General features: G+C 43.3%; 1 protein-coding gene across 5 annotated transcripts in view; it reads right to left on the bottom strand.

Annotated features, from left to right (window-relative positions):
- SEMA4F (ssemaphorin 4F) overlaps positions 1-19,494 on the bottom strand; it is a 40,688-nt gene that overhangs the window by 9,837 nt on the left and 11,357 nt on the right. For 2 of the 5 annotated variants that reach the window (XM_012452136.2, XM_012452137.2), the window contains 9 exons: positions 9,519-9,638; positions 9,267-9,418; positions 8,434-8,612; positions 8,075-8,222; positions 7,723-7,945; positions 7,473-7,582; positions 7,198-7,358; positions 3,780-3,838; positions 1,077-3,528 (listed from right to left, as the gene is read on the bottom strand). In XM_012452136.2, coding sequence (XP_012307559.1) covers positions 2,918-3,528; positions 3,780-3,838; positions 7,198-7,358; positions 7,473-7,582; positions 7,723-7,945; positions 8,075-8,222; positions 8,434-8,612; positions 9,267-9,418; positions 9,519-9,638 — 1,763 coding nt within the window. In that variant the 3' untranslated portion in view covers positions 1,077-2,917. Of the gene's footprint in view, positions 1-1,076; positions 3,529-3,779; positions 3,839-7,197; positions 7,359-7,472; positions 7,583-7,722; positions 7,946-8,074; positions 8,223-8,433; positions 8,613-9,266; positions 9,419-9,518; positions 9,639-19,494 lie in introns of those variants that run through there. The other 3 variants (XM_012452138.3, XM_012452141.2, XM_012452140.3) reach the window with 2 other exon arrangements.

Genomic DNA, 19,494 nt, shown 5'->3' with positions numbered 1-19,494 from the left:
ACACTCATCCCCGTCCTCACCTCAGGGAAGGCCACTTCTGCCTTCTCACTTCTTATGGAGGAAGGAATTGAAGCTTACCTATCAAACACACTTAAGTGTATCTTAAGAGTGCTAAGAATGGGTGCCACGTTGTCATGTTTCAGGTTGGCAGAGAATTCAGATAAACCCATGTGAGGTGATTAGTGGCCCTTACTTGACAGACGTGCAACGTGCCTAATGAAGGCCTGAGGCCTCAGCCTCCCTGATTAGACAGGTCCAATCAGCGTTCTCAATCGTTAACCTTCAGGAAGTCCCTGGTATTTTAAAATGTACCCAGGATCTGTTTTAATAAGGTATAATAAGACACATAGACACAGAAATGACTTTCATCAAGGAATTTTATACTCATAGGTCCTTAGAAAGAGGAGGCAAGGCACACTATGCAGGCACCACATGGGGAAGCACCAGGGTCAGTTAGGATGCAGAGGGAGCAGGGAAAACGTGGGCAAGAGTGTTTATTGTAGTTTCCATTGGAAGGAGTGGGTGAGGCAGGGTAGGCAGACTTAGGATTGGCTAGTTTCAGTAATTTCAGCAGGCTTTGGGGAAAAGAGGCCGTCCCTAGGTGCCTGGCCCTAGGTGATTAGGGCAGGGAAATAGTGGTTCAGAGTATAAGAGCCCTGGTCTCTCTCCTCCTTGAAAAACTCTTCTCTCCCACTCCCCACAGAAACCCAAGTCACCTTTGACATCTCCCCACCTTCCTTCCTCCCCTAAAGTGGAACTAGGCCATAACCTTGAGTGGGTTGAAAGATAGGCTGAGGATAAACCAAAGAACACACAGCCTTCCTCTATTCTATACAAAGGCATCTCAGGCCACTAAGGTCAGACAGATTTGAGGATTATAAAAATCACAAATCTGCCTCCCAAAACATAGAAACCAGCAGCCAAGAGCTGGCCAGAGGTGACCCAGAACAGGACACCTGTGAAGTAATGACTGTCCTTTTACTGAGTGAGGCTTAATGTGATTGCATGTGTCATGGTTATCATATAGTTAAGCTATATGATTATGGATAATAAGCCCATTTTTGCAACAACATCCATTGGTACAGACAGGTCTTTATTGTTGACATATTTTCTCATTTAATCCTTGCAGCAACCCTGAGGTAGGTTTTATTATCCCCACTTCACAGATGAGTAAACTGATGTCCCTAAGGTTAGGTTACTTGCTGAAGATCACACATTTTTTAGTGGCAAACCCACTAATAATTCCAAACCCAAGGGGACGCTTTTGAGTAGTTCACAGGCTGCTGCCAAGGAAAGTAGAGTAGAAAACTTCAAAGGGGAAGGACTGGATCACTGACTGGAGCTTGAAGGCCTCAAGCACCAGGGATGAAACGAGGCACATTCACAGGCCAAGACCGGGACTGAGCAGGAGAAGCCTAGAGCAAGTGCAAGTGTCAAGCAGGAAGAGGTCTTGACATTTGGTGAGAGTTGACAGTGTCATCAAATACACACAGAGCTCAGCTTCCAGGGACCGGAGAAACAAGAAGCTACCAGTCCAGGGACTGGCCACAGTCAGTCAGACTCAAAGAGAACTGAGAGGCCACGACAGTCTTCCAGATCCAGCAACCTCTGATATCTCAGTGGTCACTGCGTTTCAGCAATCACACTGTTCCAGGCAGAGCAAGGCCAGGGAGAGCTGCCACAGAGTGACACCATCCTAGCTTGGCCTCAGTGCAGTGACCTCAGGGCAGTGGTCCTTTAACTGTGTTAAGGCCTTGGAAATCTGACAAAAGCCATAAAACCTCCCCAGACAGACATACAGACACACACATACAAACAACATTTTGCATACAATTTCAGGGAGTCCATGGGCCCCAGGTAGGGGGGACTCCTGCTTTAGGGCAAGGGTGTCACCCTGAGTAAAGTCACTGATGCAAACCTATCTTTATACTGCTTGTATATCCTATGACTGTACCCCTTCTGTTGTTCCCTAACCATTAGAATGTTGTTAATTTTTAATGGAGCCAAGGAAATGGGGTGCAGCCTACACTCTAGCCAGAGAAAGCAGCTGTGACATGGCAGTGGTGTCAGCCAGAGGGCAAAAACAAAGAGAAGGACAGGGTCATGTGTACTGCTGCCCTTCCCACCCAGAAGGTCACTTTAGGAGCTTTTCTCTACTCAAATTTAGAGTAGGGTTGTGGGGTAATGAGGAGAGGGGCAGTGTTTCAGTTCCTTTTAGAAAGGAAAGCCATTCCCTCACTGGCTACAGGGTCTAAAGTTCTGCAGGCGATGCCCCCATTCCAATCTTCTCCCTCCCCACCTCCCATAAATATTCCTAAGCATTGGCCCAGTTATTCATGCACATGTGGCCAGGTCTCCTATGAACACCACGTATTTACACGCACTCTTTCATGGAAGAAGGAAAACTGAGATGGAGAACATCTCAGGGCAGAGATTCCATGTTGCAACATGGGGATCATGCACTCCCCACAGAGATTCAGATAAACTTGAAGAATAAGCAGAACCACCCCAAGGACTCAGTGCACATTGGCCCCCAACCACCTCCATGGCTCTTCCTTCTGGCCAGGTTCCAACCAGAAAGCAAAGTCATAGCTATGTCCTGTGCCCTATCCCCAAAACTAATGGGCCCAAGACAGGGGGCCAGGAATGAAGGGTCACAGGGGTTCAGATATTGGGGGGAAGCCTCAATTTGCTGCAGAAAGCAGTTCTAATCTCTCATGGGAATCAGGAATCAGACAATGGTCTGGCCCCAAGCCCATCCAGGCTCAGCGAGAACAGACATTAAAGTCCCAGTAATCACTCAGACTCAAAGAAAACTCAGAGGCTGAGATGGTCTTCCAGGCCCAGCGACCCCTGGTATCTCAGTGGTCACTCTGTTTCAGTGATCACTTATATGCTAGTGGTCATTTGCCCAGCTCTAGATGGATGTTTCATCACATGTGGCTAGAGGAGCCCCAGTTAGCCGAATGTGGGCTGGGCTCGGGCAAGGATCAAGCAGGAAGGGTGGAGAGAATCCACCAAAGCCACTGCCCCTCTTGGCCAGGGCCAGGGGCAACCGCTCATCTTCAGGAGAGGGGGAGGGAGGGTCTTGGCTGTAGCTTGTGGTCCCAGAAGGTGGAGCCCCCAGGTCCAAGCCCACCTTATCTCTAGCCAGAAGTTCCCTCTGTCGCCGTCTCTGCTGACGACGACCAATCAAGAGAAGAGTCAGGGATGCTGCGAGAACCCCCAGGAAGAAGCCAGCCAGTCCCGCCCCCACTGTGTGGGCCCGGCTGGGGTCATCTCGCTGGCTGCCTGATACCAAGCTGTAAGCTGCCACAACACGGGCTGCCCCACCCTCCTGACATTCACAGGCATAAGCACCCATGGCCCCTGGGGTCACCACCACCTCCAGCCCATCCCGCCGAGGGGTTAGTGCAGTCACTCCACTGGGCTGGTGCCACACACAGGATGCCCATGCTGAGCTTGGGGAACACGGCAAGACCACATGCGCAGCTGTAGCCACAGGAACTTCAAACACTACGGGACGTTCTGTGAGAGACAGCAAAGGCACAAAAGGAGGTGAGGCTAAAGGCTGGAGGTGTGATGAAGAAGTGTGGAGTGATGTCAGACATGAGAAGGGGTCATCGAGACTAAGCTAAAAAGGGGATTCAAAGAGGGTAAGGCCCGAGGTCCCTGGCTGCCACATCTTCTAGGATCCAAGATTTACAGTGGTTCCAAAATGGACAACTCTCTAGCCCCTTTCTATCCACTCCACCCACATTTCCCTAAGCCATACAGACCTCCAGGCTCTTTGGGACAGAAAGAGGAGACATCCGCTGACTCTATGTCTTGGACCAGCCTATAAAGAAGAGAATGCTTGGTAAATCCAATGTCAACATTCCTTTCAACCCTGAGTGTTCAGTGTTACTGAACATTCCCTCATTCATTAGATCTCCCATCATCTCAGAAATCACTCCTGAAATTATCAGTCAACTTTCTCCTCATCACCAAAATTTTCCCCAATACCTCTTAATATTACATATGATATTTCATTTGCCATATCAAATTCCATGCATATTTCTAGAAGACTATGGATAGCTAAATTTGTACTAGGTCTATTGGAAAGATGTTTACTGGGGGTGTTTTAAAGGAAACATAGGAATCTTCTAAGAAATGTACCTAGATGTCCACAACCACAAGATTTTGCTAGGAAGAAAAAAAGGACAAAAACTATAGAGATTTTTTTTCTCTTATTTAAGAGTCTGTAGAAGCTAATCAAAATTCCTTTAAGGTTAGTGAGGTGACTTTTTGTTTCCTAAAAGCTGCTTGTCACTACAGAGGAACTCTTCAATAGCAGTTGAAATATACTGGTCTATGTGTTGTTTGAACGGATCTGTTTCAAATAACACAGTCCTGGCACGTCCAGGATTTGGGTGGACTATATCTGATGGAGGATAGCAAGATGGACTGCTCACTGCTGAACTCTCTGGCACCACTCCCAGAGGCAGGGAAACCAATGAGATCCCTAATAGTGTTCTCAGTGACGGCCAGGTAAGAAGTCTGAACACACAAAAGCCTCAATCAAAGACAGACTTATCTGAGTATGAACTCCTTCAATATGAATTGAGGTCCCTGAAATAAGCTCCAAGACTAGTACCAGTAGATCCAAGTTTCTTAGGTAAAACCAAGGTTGATTACTCTAGCCGAGATTGGGGAACACAGGAAGACCATATGTACAACTGTAGCCACAGGAATTTCACAGTCTATGTTCTTCTCCCTTGGATGAATTGAGGTATGGAGAATGTACACAAGAACCAACCCAGAGCACTGGCATAAACACACACCCCACACTCCCCACCACCACCCTCCACTCACATATATCTTAAGGGAATCCCTGAGGCTCAAGTATAGAGGATATTGAGGACCAGTGAATTCTTATTTTAAGAGAAATTAAAACAATAAAGGACAGAATAAAGCCCTTTCTTTTGTCTTAAATGTTTAAAAGTTCTCCCCCAAAAAACTAAAAGACCAGGTTAAAGTTCTTAACCAAAAATGCAAAGCTGGTTGAGCCAGTCATCCAAGAGTCAATTTATATCCCCAACTGGCAAAAAGTCAAGAATTTGATCAAGAGATGGCATAAGATTTTACATTTATAATTCAAGACAAATATCAGAAAAACAAAATTAAATGTTATGACTATTCTAATTATATGTCAGTTTTTTCTTTATACCTAGTCCTACAGATCAATTACCATTTTAAACATTTCACTCTGCTTTGACATGTTGAATTAATCTGTTTTATTCCCAAAGACAGGTACTTTTACCTCTAAAGAATTTGTAACCATAAGGTTCTGTAATATTCTGGGGTTTTGCATACACTTGGGGTTCTGTAGAATACAAATATGCTATAAATTAACTGGACTTCAAAATAGGAAATCTCAAGGTCAGTTTGCAAAAACATTTTCGAATCAACTAATTAAAAATACTTTACTGGAAGATCTCAATTAAAGATTAAAAGACACTTAAGAAATATATCAGCCAGTTAAAATTAATATGCATTATTTGTACATAAGCAGAATATTTATAAAAAATAAACATTATTTGGATACTGACATAAACTAGTTTTTAAATATATGCAATTGAAGAAATCAGAATACTGACTGGATATTTGTTGACATTAAGAAAGTAAGTTTTTGGTATGATAATGGTAATATGGATATTTTTTTAAAGCTTTGAATGTTAGAGATATATACAGAAAGATTTGTGAATGAAGTGATATGATGTCCAGGGGATTTACTTCAAAATAGTTGGGAATGAGCAAAGGTACTGATGAGGCAAGATTGGCCAGGAGCTGATAGTTGTTGAAACTGAGGGATGGATGCATGGAAATTCACTATACAATTCTCTCTACTTTTGAATGTTTGAACTTTCCCACAATAAAATGCTTTTAAGAGTACTGGGCTAGGTGCAGTGGCTCACACCTGTAATCCCAGCACTTTGGGAGGCCGAGGCAGGTGGATTGCTTGAGGTCAGCTGTTCCAGACCAGCCTGGCCAACATGGTGAAACCTTGTCTCTACTAAAAATACAAAAATTAGCCAGGCATGGTAATGGGTGCCTGTAATTCCAGCTATTCAGGAGCCTGAGCCAGGAGAATCACTTGAACAAGGGAGGCAGAGGTTGTAGTGAGCCGAGATGGCATCACTGCACTCCAAACTGGGTGACAGAGTGAGACTCTGCCTCAAAAAAACAAGAGTCCTCATCTGGTAGAGATACATATTGAAATATTTCAGATAAGTATAATGTCAGGGATTTGCTTCAATGTGACATATGCTTTTAAGCTGTTAAATGGAAAATGGATGGTAGGAGCCCAAAGTGGTCAAAAAGATTATTAGAGTAGTCCAGTTAAGTAGAAATGATGGCTTGGACTAGAGTGGTAGCAATAGAGGTAGAGAGAAGAGGGTGGACTAAGGATGTTTGGCAGCTAAGATCAGCACAAATCATAATACAATGTGGGCAATTTCTAGCTTGAGCAACTGGATGCACGGAGGTCCCTTTACTGGAATGAGGAAAACCAGAGGAGGAGCAGGTGAGAGAAAGAGGAAACAACAGTGCCTACTTTGACTTGCTAAGTCTGAGTTGCTTGTGAGGCATTGAAAGAGAATATCAATTTGACAGTTGTATGGGGAGTTCCATAGCTCCACTAGAAATATTTGTGGTTATCATTAGTACTCAGATGGTATTGAAAGTAATGAGAATGGAATTGCCTAGAGAGAGCATGGAAGTGTAAAGAGAATGGGTCCAGGACTGAACCCTGAGGAATATCAACATTCAGTAGCTGGATGGGAAAGTAAAGGAGACCAAAGAATGCAGAGTCATAGACAGCAAGAGGAAAGTATTTCATGGAAGTAAGGAGTGGATAACTGTGAAAACACTTCCAAGAGCTCCTGTAAGACAAAAACTAAGAAGTGTCCACTAGAGATGGCACACTGTCAGGTCAAGGCACGTCCAGCAGAAAGGCAAGGACACTGATGAGGCAGCACTAGATGGACAAACAGATAAGTTAGTGTGGACTGACAGAAGGACACACAAGTGATGTAGACACTAACAGACAGAAAGAAAACAGCCTCCGATAGGGCAGCATTAACCAATGAGAAACAGACATGTGGATGGGACAGAGACTTGGCATGGCAAGTAAGAAATCCAGGCAGCTACACTCACCCTCGGTGCTCCCCAGTGTGGGCCACACACTCATCTAGTCGGAAGCTCCAGGCACAGACGGGGTCCTGGGCCAGGATACACTCTGAGCAGCTCTGGAGACGGCCACAGTTGGTCATATTCACTTGTGTCACCTCAGTACGGGAGCCAACCAGGAGCCAGCTCTACAAAAAGGGAGTGAGGAAGGGGAAGACACTGGATTTCCCAGACCTCAGGATCACAAACCAGCTCTGGACTCAGATATCTTCCCAACAGACTCCCCAAAATCTACAACTTACATGGTACAATTTCATGTTCTCAACTGGCTGTGGCTCTGGGAATAAGGCCAGATCCTCAAGAACGCTGAGCTGTTCTCCAATCCGCACTGCTCGGTGGAGGTGTCCATCCTCTAGGGGGCAGGAAAGGAACAAGAATAATGACATAACTGTCCCTGTGCCTGGGACTCAGACCTATATGTATTACAGGACCCTCTCTGTGATGAGAATATGTATGTACTAGGTGGGCAACCTGCTTGACCACTAAATATACCTGTCCCCAGGTAGAGCACATCATACTCTTTCCCTGAGAGGCTGGTCACCCTGTGGGCCATGACTCTGAGATAAGCTGTATCCGTAGTGACCAGCAGGGGGTGGCCATCAGCTGGAAACACTGGCCTGTCCATGAGTGGATGGTCCCGGATGAAGGTGAGCACACGGTCAGGCAGGGAGAGAGATGAGCCAAAGTGCCGGAGCTTCATGTTGTTGGTGATGCACTAGAGGAAATACAGAAGCTGGTAACAAAGTTTCCCAGGAAACAGGACATTCGAGTGATGCTTAGTGGGGCTCTTGCCTTAATAGCAGCTCTTTACTTCAGGCCTGGAATGAAGATATGCCCCCCTCACCTCTCCAGGTCTGGGCTGCGGCACATCATTGTCCATGACAGGCAGTCCTCTGTTGCAGTCATGTTTTAGCTCTCTGAAGGGACCATTCAGCACCGTCCGAATGTCTTGTGGTCGAAAGGCACAGACAGCAGAGATGGCAGCCCCCTCCCTGGAAGTCACAGGTTGGAGCTGGATATCTGGAGGGGGCTGGGAGACAGCAACTCATCCCTTGTCGAATAAGATGACCCCCGAGAAATGCACAGGGAGCCATGCAGCCACAGGCGGGAAAGCCTGCCCCCTCTGGAAGAGACAACACTGACATTGTGCCAACCCTACATATCTCCCACCCTGTAACTTTCCTCCACACCAAGACCCCTCACCACTGGGAAGAAAAGATGCCATAAAAGATGGGAGTCCCTGCCCCAAGCTCAGGTCGAAGCACAGCAACATCCTGCAGGACACTGGAGGCCCGGCCATGCTCGGGCCCTGGACAGAGCAGGTCAGCTTTCAGAAATGTTGTCCATCTCTGCTGGAGGGTCTTCCGGCCCCCAAGGTCTCCCTGGGGTGACAAGCACATGGGAGATTCTCTTCAGACCATCATCATTGGGCAAAGAGCATGGAGGCCAATTTAAGTTTCCTCCCTGACTTCAGGGCAGACACAGACAGATGGGGAGACAGATGCATACAAATTTAAGGACAGAGAGGCATACAGAGTAGCTGTGGGGATAATGAAATACAGGGGTAAAGGGGTCACAATAACAATGACAGTGACTAAGTTAACTGTGCACTTATAAAGTACTGTATTATGTGTTTTACATAAGTTACCTCATTTAGTCCTCAAACAGACCTCACGAACAGGCATCATTATTATCCTCTTTTTATAGACAAGTTTCAAAGATGCTAAAGAACCTGGTCCGAGTTGCAAAGGCAGTTAAGTAGTAGGTGAGGCAGGGACTTGAACCCTGGTCTGTCACCAGGGTTTAACCTCTACACTAATCTAACTCCTGTGGACAATGTGTCACAAGAGTAATTGTGGGTATCAAAGAGACCAGAGCCCATCTCACACATTCCTCGCACTCCCAGAAGAGAAGTCAAGGCGGAGAAAATAGGAGACAGAGGAGAGATTCAAAGACAGAGACCCAAAGAGGAAAAGATAAGACAGGGGACAGACAGAGCAGGAGACAACAGACAGATAGCTGAGATAGGGTCTCACCGCGCACACACGGGCCACCCGTGGGACTTTAATGCGCTCGTATGAGTCAAATGCTCGAGAAGTCTCCGTAAAGAAGAAGTAGATTTCGTCATCTCCATCTTCATCCCCCCATTCGGCTGGGCTCAAGGCCACGGCTGCGACAAAGGCTGGGGCTGGGAAGATCAGTGGCCTCAGATCCCCACAGATACAGCCTGAGACTTCCCAGACTCCACCCTATCAATCCCCTCAGAGGACCCCTCTCCCTCTCCCCACCATTCAGCCAGGACGGCAAGGTGTCTGTCCGAATCCAGTCCTCGGCACGACCCACTGCTCGTGTGATAATTGGCTCCGTCCCCAGGTAGTTTTTCACAGTGGCAGCATAGAGGACGCCTCCTGCAGGGCGATAGGAGATGGGCTGTCAGGGACCTACTGAGGGAAGCAACAGAGGTCACAGGCAGAGTAGGGCATAAAGCAGGGCAGCGACTCTCAGGGACTGAGCACCCATGAGTGCCAGACACTGCTGAGCATGTCACAGACATTGTCACAATTAAGGAAATCTAGACATAAACTGCTCCAGGGCAGTCAGGGAAACCAGGGTTAAGAAAACACTGTGCCAGAATATCCATGTGTATGAGAATAAAGGCCTCCCTCATAAAAAATCAAGCTTAAATCTCTGGGGCTTTTTGTTGCTGTTTCAGTAACCCTGTAATGTGCTGATTATACTGTGACTCTCTGAAGGGGGTGTTTGCTTTGTACCTTGTCCCAATCTTATTTAAGTTGTCCCACTATGGTAAATGTCTCAGGGAATGAATATTCTTTCTGAACATTAGTGGGCATACACTGCTCTAGAACAAGTCACAATTTTAGAGAATACTAGAATCACTTGGGGAAGTGATTTAAATGCAGATCCCTGGACCAGCAATTCTCAATCAGTAGAGCTGGGGGTGGCCCAAGAACCTGCATTTCAAACAAGCAATCGGAGTAACTGGATGCAGGTGATTCAGGACCTCACTTTGAGAGATACTAGCCTCAGAGATGAGGAGATTTCACAGGCAGCCAGGAGAACAACAAGGAATCAGGTCCTCCCTCCTAGTACAGTGGAGGGGCAGAGGTGCTCCAGGGATAGTGGAGATTGAATAAGAGACAAATCACAGACATCCTGGGAAGGAAGGGAGGTTCAGCTCTGTGGGTTGAATGGGAAAGAACGGTAGCCACTCTGAGTAACACCACCTAGGCCTCTGACATGAGTAAGAGGAAAATGAATCAGAGAGTAGTACAAAGTTGTGAACACCCTGGAAGTGTGTTGAGTATCACAGGCACTCTGGAGAGAACAAGGTGGCATGCCTTCACCAGCTACTATGTATAAGGAACTGTGCCAGGTGCTAAGTACATCCCTGACCCCAAGAACTCCCACATGATCAGGAAGACAAGTGTGTAATCAGATTCCTGGAGGCACAAACTAAGAGATATGGGGACCCAGCTATATCTACCTGCGGGAACAGCATCTCAGAGGCAACATGTGAGCTGGGTATGGGAATGAGAAATTTGCCAGATGGAAGGAGGACTTCAGGGAGGAAGACAAGCAAGCAGTGAAGAGGGGAGCCATGCTCAGGCATGTGGGAGCAGAGGGGTTGCTGGGCAGGGCCAGTGAGCAGAGAGGAAGCTGGAGGTATGGGGATGGGCACTCAGTTGTGGTTAGTCTGCTCTGCCATGCCAGCAAATATGCACTTTACCCTGCAGGTAAGAGCAAAACTGCAGAGATTTTTTTTTTTAGGAGGAAAGTGATATAAACAGTTTTGTTTTTTAAGAAGATAATGCTACTTAAAAGGCTATTCATATAGTCGAGGCAAGAGTGAAAGGCCCAAAGTAAGGCAGAGGCAGAGGGAATAAAGGGGCTGGATTTGGAAGGTATTTCTGAGGTAGAATCCACTAACAGAATTTGAAAACCAACTGAATATGAGATGAGACAGAATGGAGTAAAACAATGTCTCTCAAAGTTTCTAGCTTATAAGACTGATGATAGTCGGTGGTGACATTATTAACCAAGCCAGCAAATGACAGAAGAAGGCCCATAAAAGAGGCAGCTGGAGAGGAAATGAGTTCACTTGTTGCACATGCTAAGGCTGAAATGCCTTCAGGACATTGATCAGAGATCCTGGAAAGCAATTAAGGGAAGGGCCTGGGAAACAGTGCCAGAGTCAGCAACTTGGGAGTCATCACACATCATGTTTAAGTCATGACATGAAAGTCATAGCCAGGGAGAAAGGTAAAGCCAGAAGAGAGCCCTGGGAACACTCCCATTTAAGGGGAGAGCTACTAAAGGCAACAGAAGATCAAGTCAGAGAGGCTAGAGAAGCCAGACAGGCTGGTGTGCTGGAAGCGGGTGCATGAAACCTTAGCCAGAACCACAGGGCTCATGCACACTGGGGGAAGAAGTAGAGAGTGGGGGGCCACATACAGGGAAGCATGATCATCCTGGGGTCACAGATGTCCAGAGAAGCTGCATGTCTCAGGCACCAGAAAGGTAACCAGCATTGAAGAAACACTCTACACAGAGAATAAGAGGGCCAGAGACCTACAAGGGCAGCAGTGCAGGGCTGAAAGCCTTCTTTTGGGGTGGCGAAGAGAGACTATTCCATTATTTGCAATTATAAAAAGAATTCAAGTGTTTGGGAAGACTTGGTTTTGAACCCTGACTACTTGGGCAAAGTAACTTTCCTAAGCCTCAGATTCCTCAAATGCAGAATAGAGATAATGCCATCTTCTACTCAGAACAGTGCTAAGGGTTAAATAAGATAAAGAGCCCTAGCTAAGGCCTGGCACAGGTTGACATTCAATGCATGCTAGTTATAGCTCCTTGGGCCATATGCTTGATCTGCCACCAGAAGAGAGGGAAGCTATACAAAGATATTCCACTCCCTTCTAGAAAATTTCAGGAAAGAAAAGCCAAGTATTAGTCAAAGGTCCTGGCAGGAAATGGAGCAGCAAATGAGCCAACCCTCTGCACTTCCAAGGAGGGAAAAAGTTGACACAGAGGCCAGAGTTTGAAAATGTTCCCTAAGAGCATGACACATTAAACGCTCTAAAACCAAAACCCTGGTAGAAGCTATGTCATGGATACCCTAAGAATAGGAGATGTGGTAAAGGAGACGCTGAGAGCATGACTTGGTAAGTAGGGTTGGAGAAAAACAATCATAAATATTCTGGAAACAGTATTCAAAGATTCAGCAGTAGATGGAGGTCACAGAACTTCCTCAGTGACCAATAGGGGAGTCAGCGACACTGGAGCCCAGAAATGCTGAAGAGTGTGCAGTCACTCAGAGTGGAATAGCAGAGGATCACTGACACTACGAAACAGTAGGAGGGATCAGATGCTTTGAGAGAAAGTAGCAGAGCTCCAGGTGCCCTAAGAGTACCAAGGGACTTGCAGTACATCTTACAGACAGACACACAGACACACACACACACACAGACACACACACACACACATACACACACACACACACACACACCCCTATACAGCAGAAGGAAGAACAACCATTACAATCTTGAGCACAGGATCACCATATGTCCTGGTCTCTACAGGACACTCTCAATTCCAAATACTGTGATTGTGATACATTCTTCATATAATAAAATAATACTGACCATGCAACTGTTTGGCAAATTATTGCTGAATGGATCAAGGCAACATCTGCCACTGGCAAAAGATGATATACAAAAATGAGTGATTCCCACAGTGATGAGTTCGCTCAACAAGCAGGTTAGAAAACACCCCAGGGGCCGGGCGTGGTGGCTCACGCCTGTAATTCCAGCACTTTGGGAGGCCAAGGCGGACAGATCATCTGAGGTCAGGAGTTCAAGACCAGCCTGACCAACATGGAGAAACCCTGTCTCTACTAAAAAATACAAAATTAGCGGGGCGTGGTGGCTCATGCCTGTAATCCCAGCTATTGGGGAGGCTGAGGCAGGAGAATCACTTGAACCGGGAGGCAGAAGTTGCGGTGAGCCAAGACCGCGCCATTGCACTCCAGCCTGGGCATCAAGAGAGAAACTCTGTCTCAAAAAAAAAGTGAAAACACCACCAAGGATAATTCAACCGTATTTTTTTTTTTTAAATGTGTATATATGCCTGCAAGCATAGGAAACATTATTGATTGAATAATCTTTGTTTTTTTGTAGTTAGCATCTTTTATAGTGCAAAAAAAAACAAGATATTTTCATTTTGAAAATACAATTAAAAAGACATTGAAAGCCACAAAAGATGAAGAAACACAGCCAAAGAAAAATCATAATGATGTGTGAAAATAGATCCCAACTTGCCCAGAGGGAAAGTTTGTAAACACGTGTCATGGAAGTGAATATTTCTCTACAGTGCAGGGGTTTCAATTTTCCATTCTGGTATCAAAATGCTTCCTTTTAAAGGAGACTTACAATAGGAATTATCAGTTCATTAGTTTTTTGTTTGTCACTTTTTATTTTTAAGAGAGGGTCTCACTCTGTCGCCCAGTCTGGAATGAAATGGTTTGATCAGCCTTAACCCATGCTCAAGCAATTCTCTTACCTCAACCTTCCAAGTAGCTGAGACCACAGGCATGTGCCACCATGCCTGGTTAATTTTTTTTTTTTAAGACAGGGTCTCACTATGTTGTTCCAGCTGGTCTTGAACTCCTGGGCTAAAAGCAATCTTCCTGCCTAGGCCTCCCAAATTGCTGGGATTACAGGTGTGAGCCACCACACCTAGCCTTGTACATTAGTTTTAAAAAGTGAATTTTTTTTTTTTTTTGCCCGGGCATGGTGGTTTACACCTGTAATCCCAGCACTTTGGGAGGTCAAGGCAGGTGCATCACCTGAGGTCAGGAGTTTGAGACCAGCCCGGCCAACATGGCGAAACCCTGTCTCTACTAAAAATACAAAAATTAGGCATGCAGCATATGCCTGTAATCCCAGCTACACGGGACGCTGAGACAGGAGAATTGCTTGAACTCAGGAGCTGGAGGTTGCAGTGAGCCGAGATCATGCCACTGCACTCCAGCTAGGTTACAAAGCAAGACTCCGTCTCAAAAAAAAAAAAAAAAAAAAAAGTGAATTTTTTACATGCCCTGGCCTTTCTTCTTCCATTCCCTTTTCTTCTCATGGACAGATATTTTTCAGGATAGATAGCTCCTACTCAAAAAGTATTTTCCTTATTTAAGGATTGAGCCAGCTGGATACTTTATTATTATTATTTTTAAAGCCTATTATTGGGGCATAATTAGATGGTTGGAGATGCAGTGTTGACTCTATCTTTCCCTCCATTGGCCACTGAGGATTTCTGTAACTGTCTTGTTTTAATGTGTGAATGCTAGTCTCGGAGATTTAAGAGCTAGAATTGGCCTCAAAATGCTGGCAGCATGCAGTGTATCTGGAACATTTGCAAAGCTCCTTGACAGATGCATTCACAAGATGCAATGACACCAAAACCATATGATAAAAACACAGGATGGATTCCCAAAGAGAAAGAGCAAGGTCTTCTGCTCTTCTTGATAGAAACCCTATCTATTATAGGATGTGATAGGGAGGACCAAAGACAACTGACTGCTGTCTCTAGCTTGGTACCTGAGGGAGTATGGCACTAGACACTCGGAGGAAGGAAGAATGATGGAGAAGCAGGTTTGGGGGAGATGAATAAAGATGATGAGCTCACTTTGGGACATGTTGATTTTGAGATTCCTGTGGGACATCCAACTGAAGATGTCTGGAAGGCAATTGGATATGTGGTCTGTACCTCCAGGTAATGTCCAGGAGGCAGTCGCAGATTTGGGAGTCATCAGAATGCAGTGGAAACAGAAGCTACGGGGCTCATTGAGATCACAACTACATAGAGTGAGAAGAGAAGAGGCTCTTGAGTAGAAGCCTAAGGAACTCCAACATTTAAGAATGAGCAGAAGAAAAAAGACCTATCAAGGAAACTGAGAAGGAATCACCGTTGTTTTTAGGCTAATGTGAACGTCAAAATATTCATATTTTTCCAAATTAGAATAGCGCAAATAAAGACAATGAGATCATTTTCTTAATTGTATCGAAGTGCAGTACAGATAAACTTCATATTTTAAAATAAGATTTCTGAGGCTTTCCCAAAAGAAACAGAAGTACCAATAAACACATAAAAAATTGTTCAACCTCACTAACAGAAATGCCCATCAAAAAAAAAATATATATATATATACACATCATATCGGACTTTGAAGGAGGTCACTGTACATATTACTTAGGACTGGCAAGGGTGCAATGGGACAGGCCCTTTAGCCACTGCTGGTAGAACTAACTGGAGAGCAATTCATTTGTCCAAATCTATCAAGCACCATCAAAATCTTTACACTTTTCTACCTAGCAATTCCACTTTTTGGATTGACTCATATGCAATTAAGTAGATTAATGCAGAGAATTATGTAAAAGGATTCCTGCTGTAGCATTATTTATAAAAACAATAATTTGTTTTAAAATTTGAGTATATAATTATATGGAAATAATTAAATCATGCTACATCCATTTATGTATACAGTACAATTTATGTAATTGTATGCAATTGCTAAAAGTCATGTTTTGAATAAATAATTTTTATGAGAAAATGTTCAGTATACAATAGTAAATGAAATATACATAATTCCAAGTTATAATAAATACACAGACACATAGACACAGTAGAAGAAAACACTCAAAATACTCTAAAATAGTAATAGTGGTTACTTGGTAACGACAGAATTACGAATAACATTTTTACTTTCTTCTTTATATATTTCTACATTTTCTCAATTTTCTACAATGCACATTGTAATTTTTATAATTTTAAGTAAATATTCCTACTATTATATTCTAATCATATTTTCATTATTAAAAGTTCTTTTTATTTCTAAATACTGCTACTATCTTTAAGGACATTTTTATAGAACCTAATTGGGAATTTTGGTTCTAATTCTTATATAATGTTACCACTATTTCTATACTGCTATTTTCAAAACAAAGGCAAAGCAAGGCATAATCAATCATTCTTGAAAGCCCCAAGTGACAGCTGAAAGTGGTGGTGCATGCCTGTAATCTCAGCTACTCAGGATGCTGAGGCAGGAGAATCGCTTGAACCTGGGAGGTGGAGATTGCAGTAAGCCAAGATCACGCCATTGCACTCCAGCCTGGGCAAGAGCAAGATGCCATCTCAAAAAAAAAAAAAAAGCCCCAAGTGAATGCTAGCACTTATGTCAGATCAGGAAAAAATTTTAAATTATAACCCTGTAAAGTAATAACTGCAGATGAAAATGTATAATATTAGTATTGACTATGATTTGGATCTGAGACAGCCAGAGACATAGTTTCTACATTAACTGAAGCTAACCATTCTAAACCATTAAGAAGTGAGTCCTGATCGCCTCCATCAATTATCAACTGAAAGGCAACCCTAAATTTTATTTTAAAAAGACTTAAAACTTGTTTGAAAATGTTCCTCCCACTTTGTCCTACAATGATCTTCTTTATGAAATTTGTATTCTTAAACCACATTCTAATACGAATTCACTTGCTGACTGAACAAAGTGAAATTACTCACAGAGGGCTATACATGCTTGAAGTTTACTGTTTAAAAGAAAAGTATGATAACCAATTACCTTAGCTTGTTGCAAGTAAGAAGTCATTTTGTTGATAAAAAATTTTATAGACTCATCACAAGCATTCCTATACACTAATAACAGACTTAAAGAGAGCCAAATCAAGAACGAACTGCCATTCACAATTGCTACAAAGAGAATAAAATACCTAGGAATACAACTAACAAGGAATGTAAAGGACCTGTTCAAGGAGAACTACAAACCACTGCTCAACGAAATAAGAGAGGACACAAACAGATGGAGAAACATTCCATGTTCATGGTTAGGAAGAATCAATATTGTGAAAATGGCCATACTGCCCAAAGTAATTTACAGATTCAACGCTATCCCCATCAAGCTACCAATGACCTTCTTCACAGAACTGGAAAAAACCACCTTAAACTTCATATGGAACCGAAAGAGAGCCCGCATAGCCAAGTCAATTCTAAGCAAAAAGAACAAAGCAGGAGGCATCACACTACCCGACATCAAACTATACTACAAGGCTACAGTAATCAAAACAGCATGGTACTGGTACCAAAACAGAGATATAGATCAATGGAACAGAACAGAGGCGTCGGAGGTGACACTACATATCTACAACCACCCAATCTTTGACAAACCTGACAAAAACAAGCAATGGGGAAAGGAATCCCTGTTCAATAAGTAGTGTTGGGAAAACTGGCTAGCCATATACAGAAAGCAGAAACTCGACCCCTTCCTGACACCTTACACTAAAATTGACTCCAGATGGATTAAAGACTTAAACATAAGACCTAACACCATAAAAACCCTAGAAGGAAACCTAGGCAAAACCATTCAGGACATAGGCGTAGGCAAGGACTTTATGACCAAAACACCAAAAGCATTGGCAACAAAAGCCAAAATAGACAAATGGGACCTGATCAAACTCCACAGCTTCTGCACGGCGAAAGAAACAGTCAATAGAGTGAATCGGCAACCAACAGAATGGGAAAAAATTTTTGCAGCCTACCCGTCAGACAAAGGACTGATATCCAGAATTTACAACGAGCTAAAAAAGATTTACAAGAAAAAAACAAACAAGCCCATTCAAAAATGGGCAAAGGATATGAACAGGTACTTTACAAAAGAAGACATACATGAAGCCAACAAACATATGAAAAAATGCTCATCATCACTGGTCATTAGGGAAATGCAAATCAAAACTACGTTGAGATACCATCTCACGCCAGTTAGAATGGCGATCATTAAAAAATCTGGAGACAACAGATGCTGGAGAGGATGTGGAGAAATAGGAACACTTTTACACTGTTGGTGGGAGTGTAAATTAGTTCAACCATTGTGGAAAACAGTGTGGCGATTCCTCAAGGACCTAGAAATAGAAATTCCATTTGACCCAGCAATCCCATTACTGGGTATATATCCAAAGGATTATAAATCGTTCTACTATAAGGACACATGCACACGAATGTTCATTGCAGCACAGTTTACAATAGCAAAGACCTGGAACCAACCCAAATGCCCATCGATGATAGACTGGACAGGAAAAATGTGGCACATATACACCATGGAATATTATGCAGCCATCAAAAACGATGAGTTCGCGTCCTTTGTAGGGACATGGATGAACCTGGAAACCATCATTCTCAGCAAACTGACACAAGAACAGAAAATCAAACACCACATGTTCTCACTCATAGGTAGGTGTTGAACAATGAGAACACATGGACACAGGGAAGGGAGCACTATACACTGGGGTCTGTTGCGGGGGAGTCGGGGGGACAGAGAGGGGTGGGGAGTTGGGGAGGGATAGCATGGGGAGAAATGCCAGATATAGGTGACGGGGACGAAGGCAGCAAATCACACTGCCACATATGTACCTATGCAACAACTTTGCATGTTTTTCACATGTACCCCAAAACCTAAAATGCAATAAAAAAAAAAAAAAATTTTATAGACTCAAGAGACATCAAAACCACTAAAATTCAGAAATCTTTCTTAATGACTCTGAGTTTAGCCAAAGATGTTGATAAAAAACCTAGAAAAGTAAACTATCAACTAAACCATTTTATTCAAACATGTATGAGTATAAGCAAGGTCTCATCAATTTCAACAGTAGATAATGATAATTATGACAACTCAAAATATTGTATTTAGTCAATATATACTTTATGCTCATTTTCAAAATTTTTTTTTTATTTTTCAGAAAAAAGTCATTAACTATAAGACTAAAGGGTGATTTAATCTGTATCGCTTTTAAGACTTTCCCTAAAAAATAAAGTCATGCATAAGAAAAAATTTTTCATTGTTAGATCTTGTATCTCAATTTTTGTTTTAAATAAAACATTTCACAAAAATATAGGCAAAAATTAATTTTATGATAAAGTTGGCAAAAAAAAGTCAGCAAGGAAAAAAAAACAGTGTGATGAATGATGCTGAGTCAACTGATTAGCTAGCTGGGAAAAACTAACTTAGATGTTCTTCTCATTCAATTCATCAAAATAACTCCAAATATTAATAGATCAAAGAGTTGTATGTTTGGAAAAAAAAATTAAGAAAAAGCGTTATCTGCTCTTTAAGTGAAGGAATGAGCTTAAAAATTATATACAATCACAAAGGAAAAGATACTGAAACACTAATATCCTACCTGT

Source organism: Aotus nancymaae, unplaced genomic scaffold, assembly GCF_030222135.1.
Source record: "Aotus nancymaae isolate 86718 unplaced genomic scaffold, 86718_ANA_hifiasm-v0.15.2.pri h1tg000017l, whole genome shotgun sequence".
NCBI classification, from domain to species: Eukaryota; Metazoa; Chordata; class Mammalia; order Primates; family Aotidae; genus Aotus; species Aotus nancymaae.
This window is presented reverse-complemented; position numbering and strand designations above follow the sequence as displayed.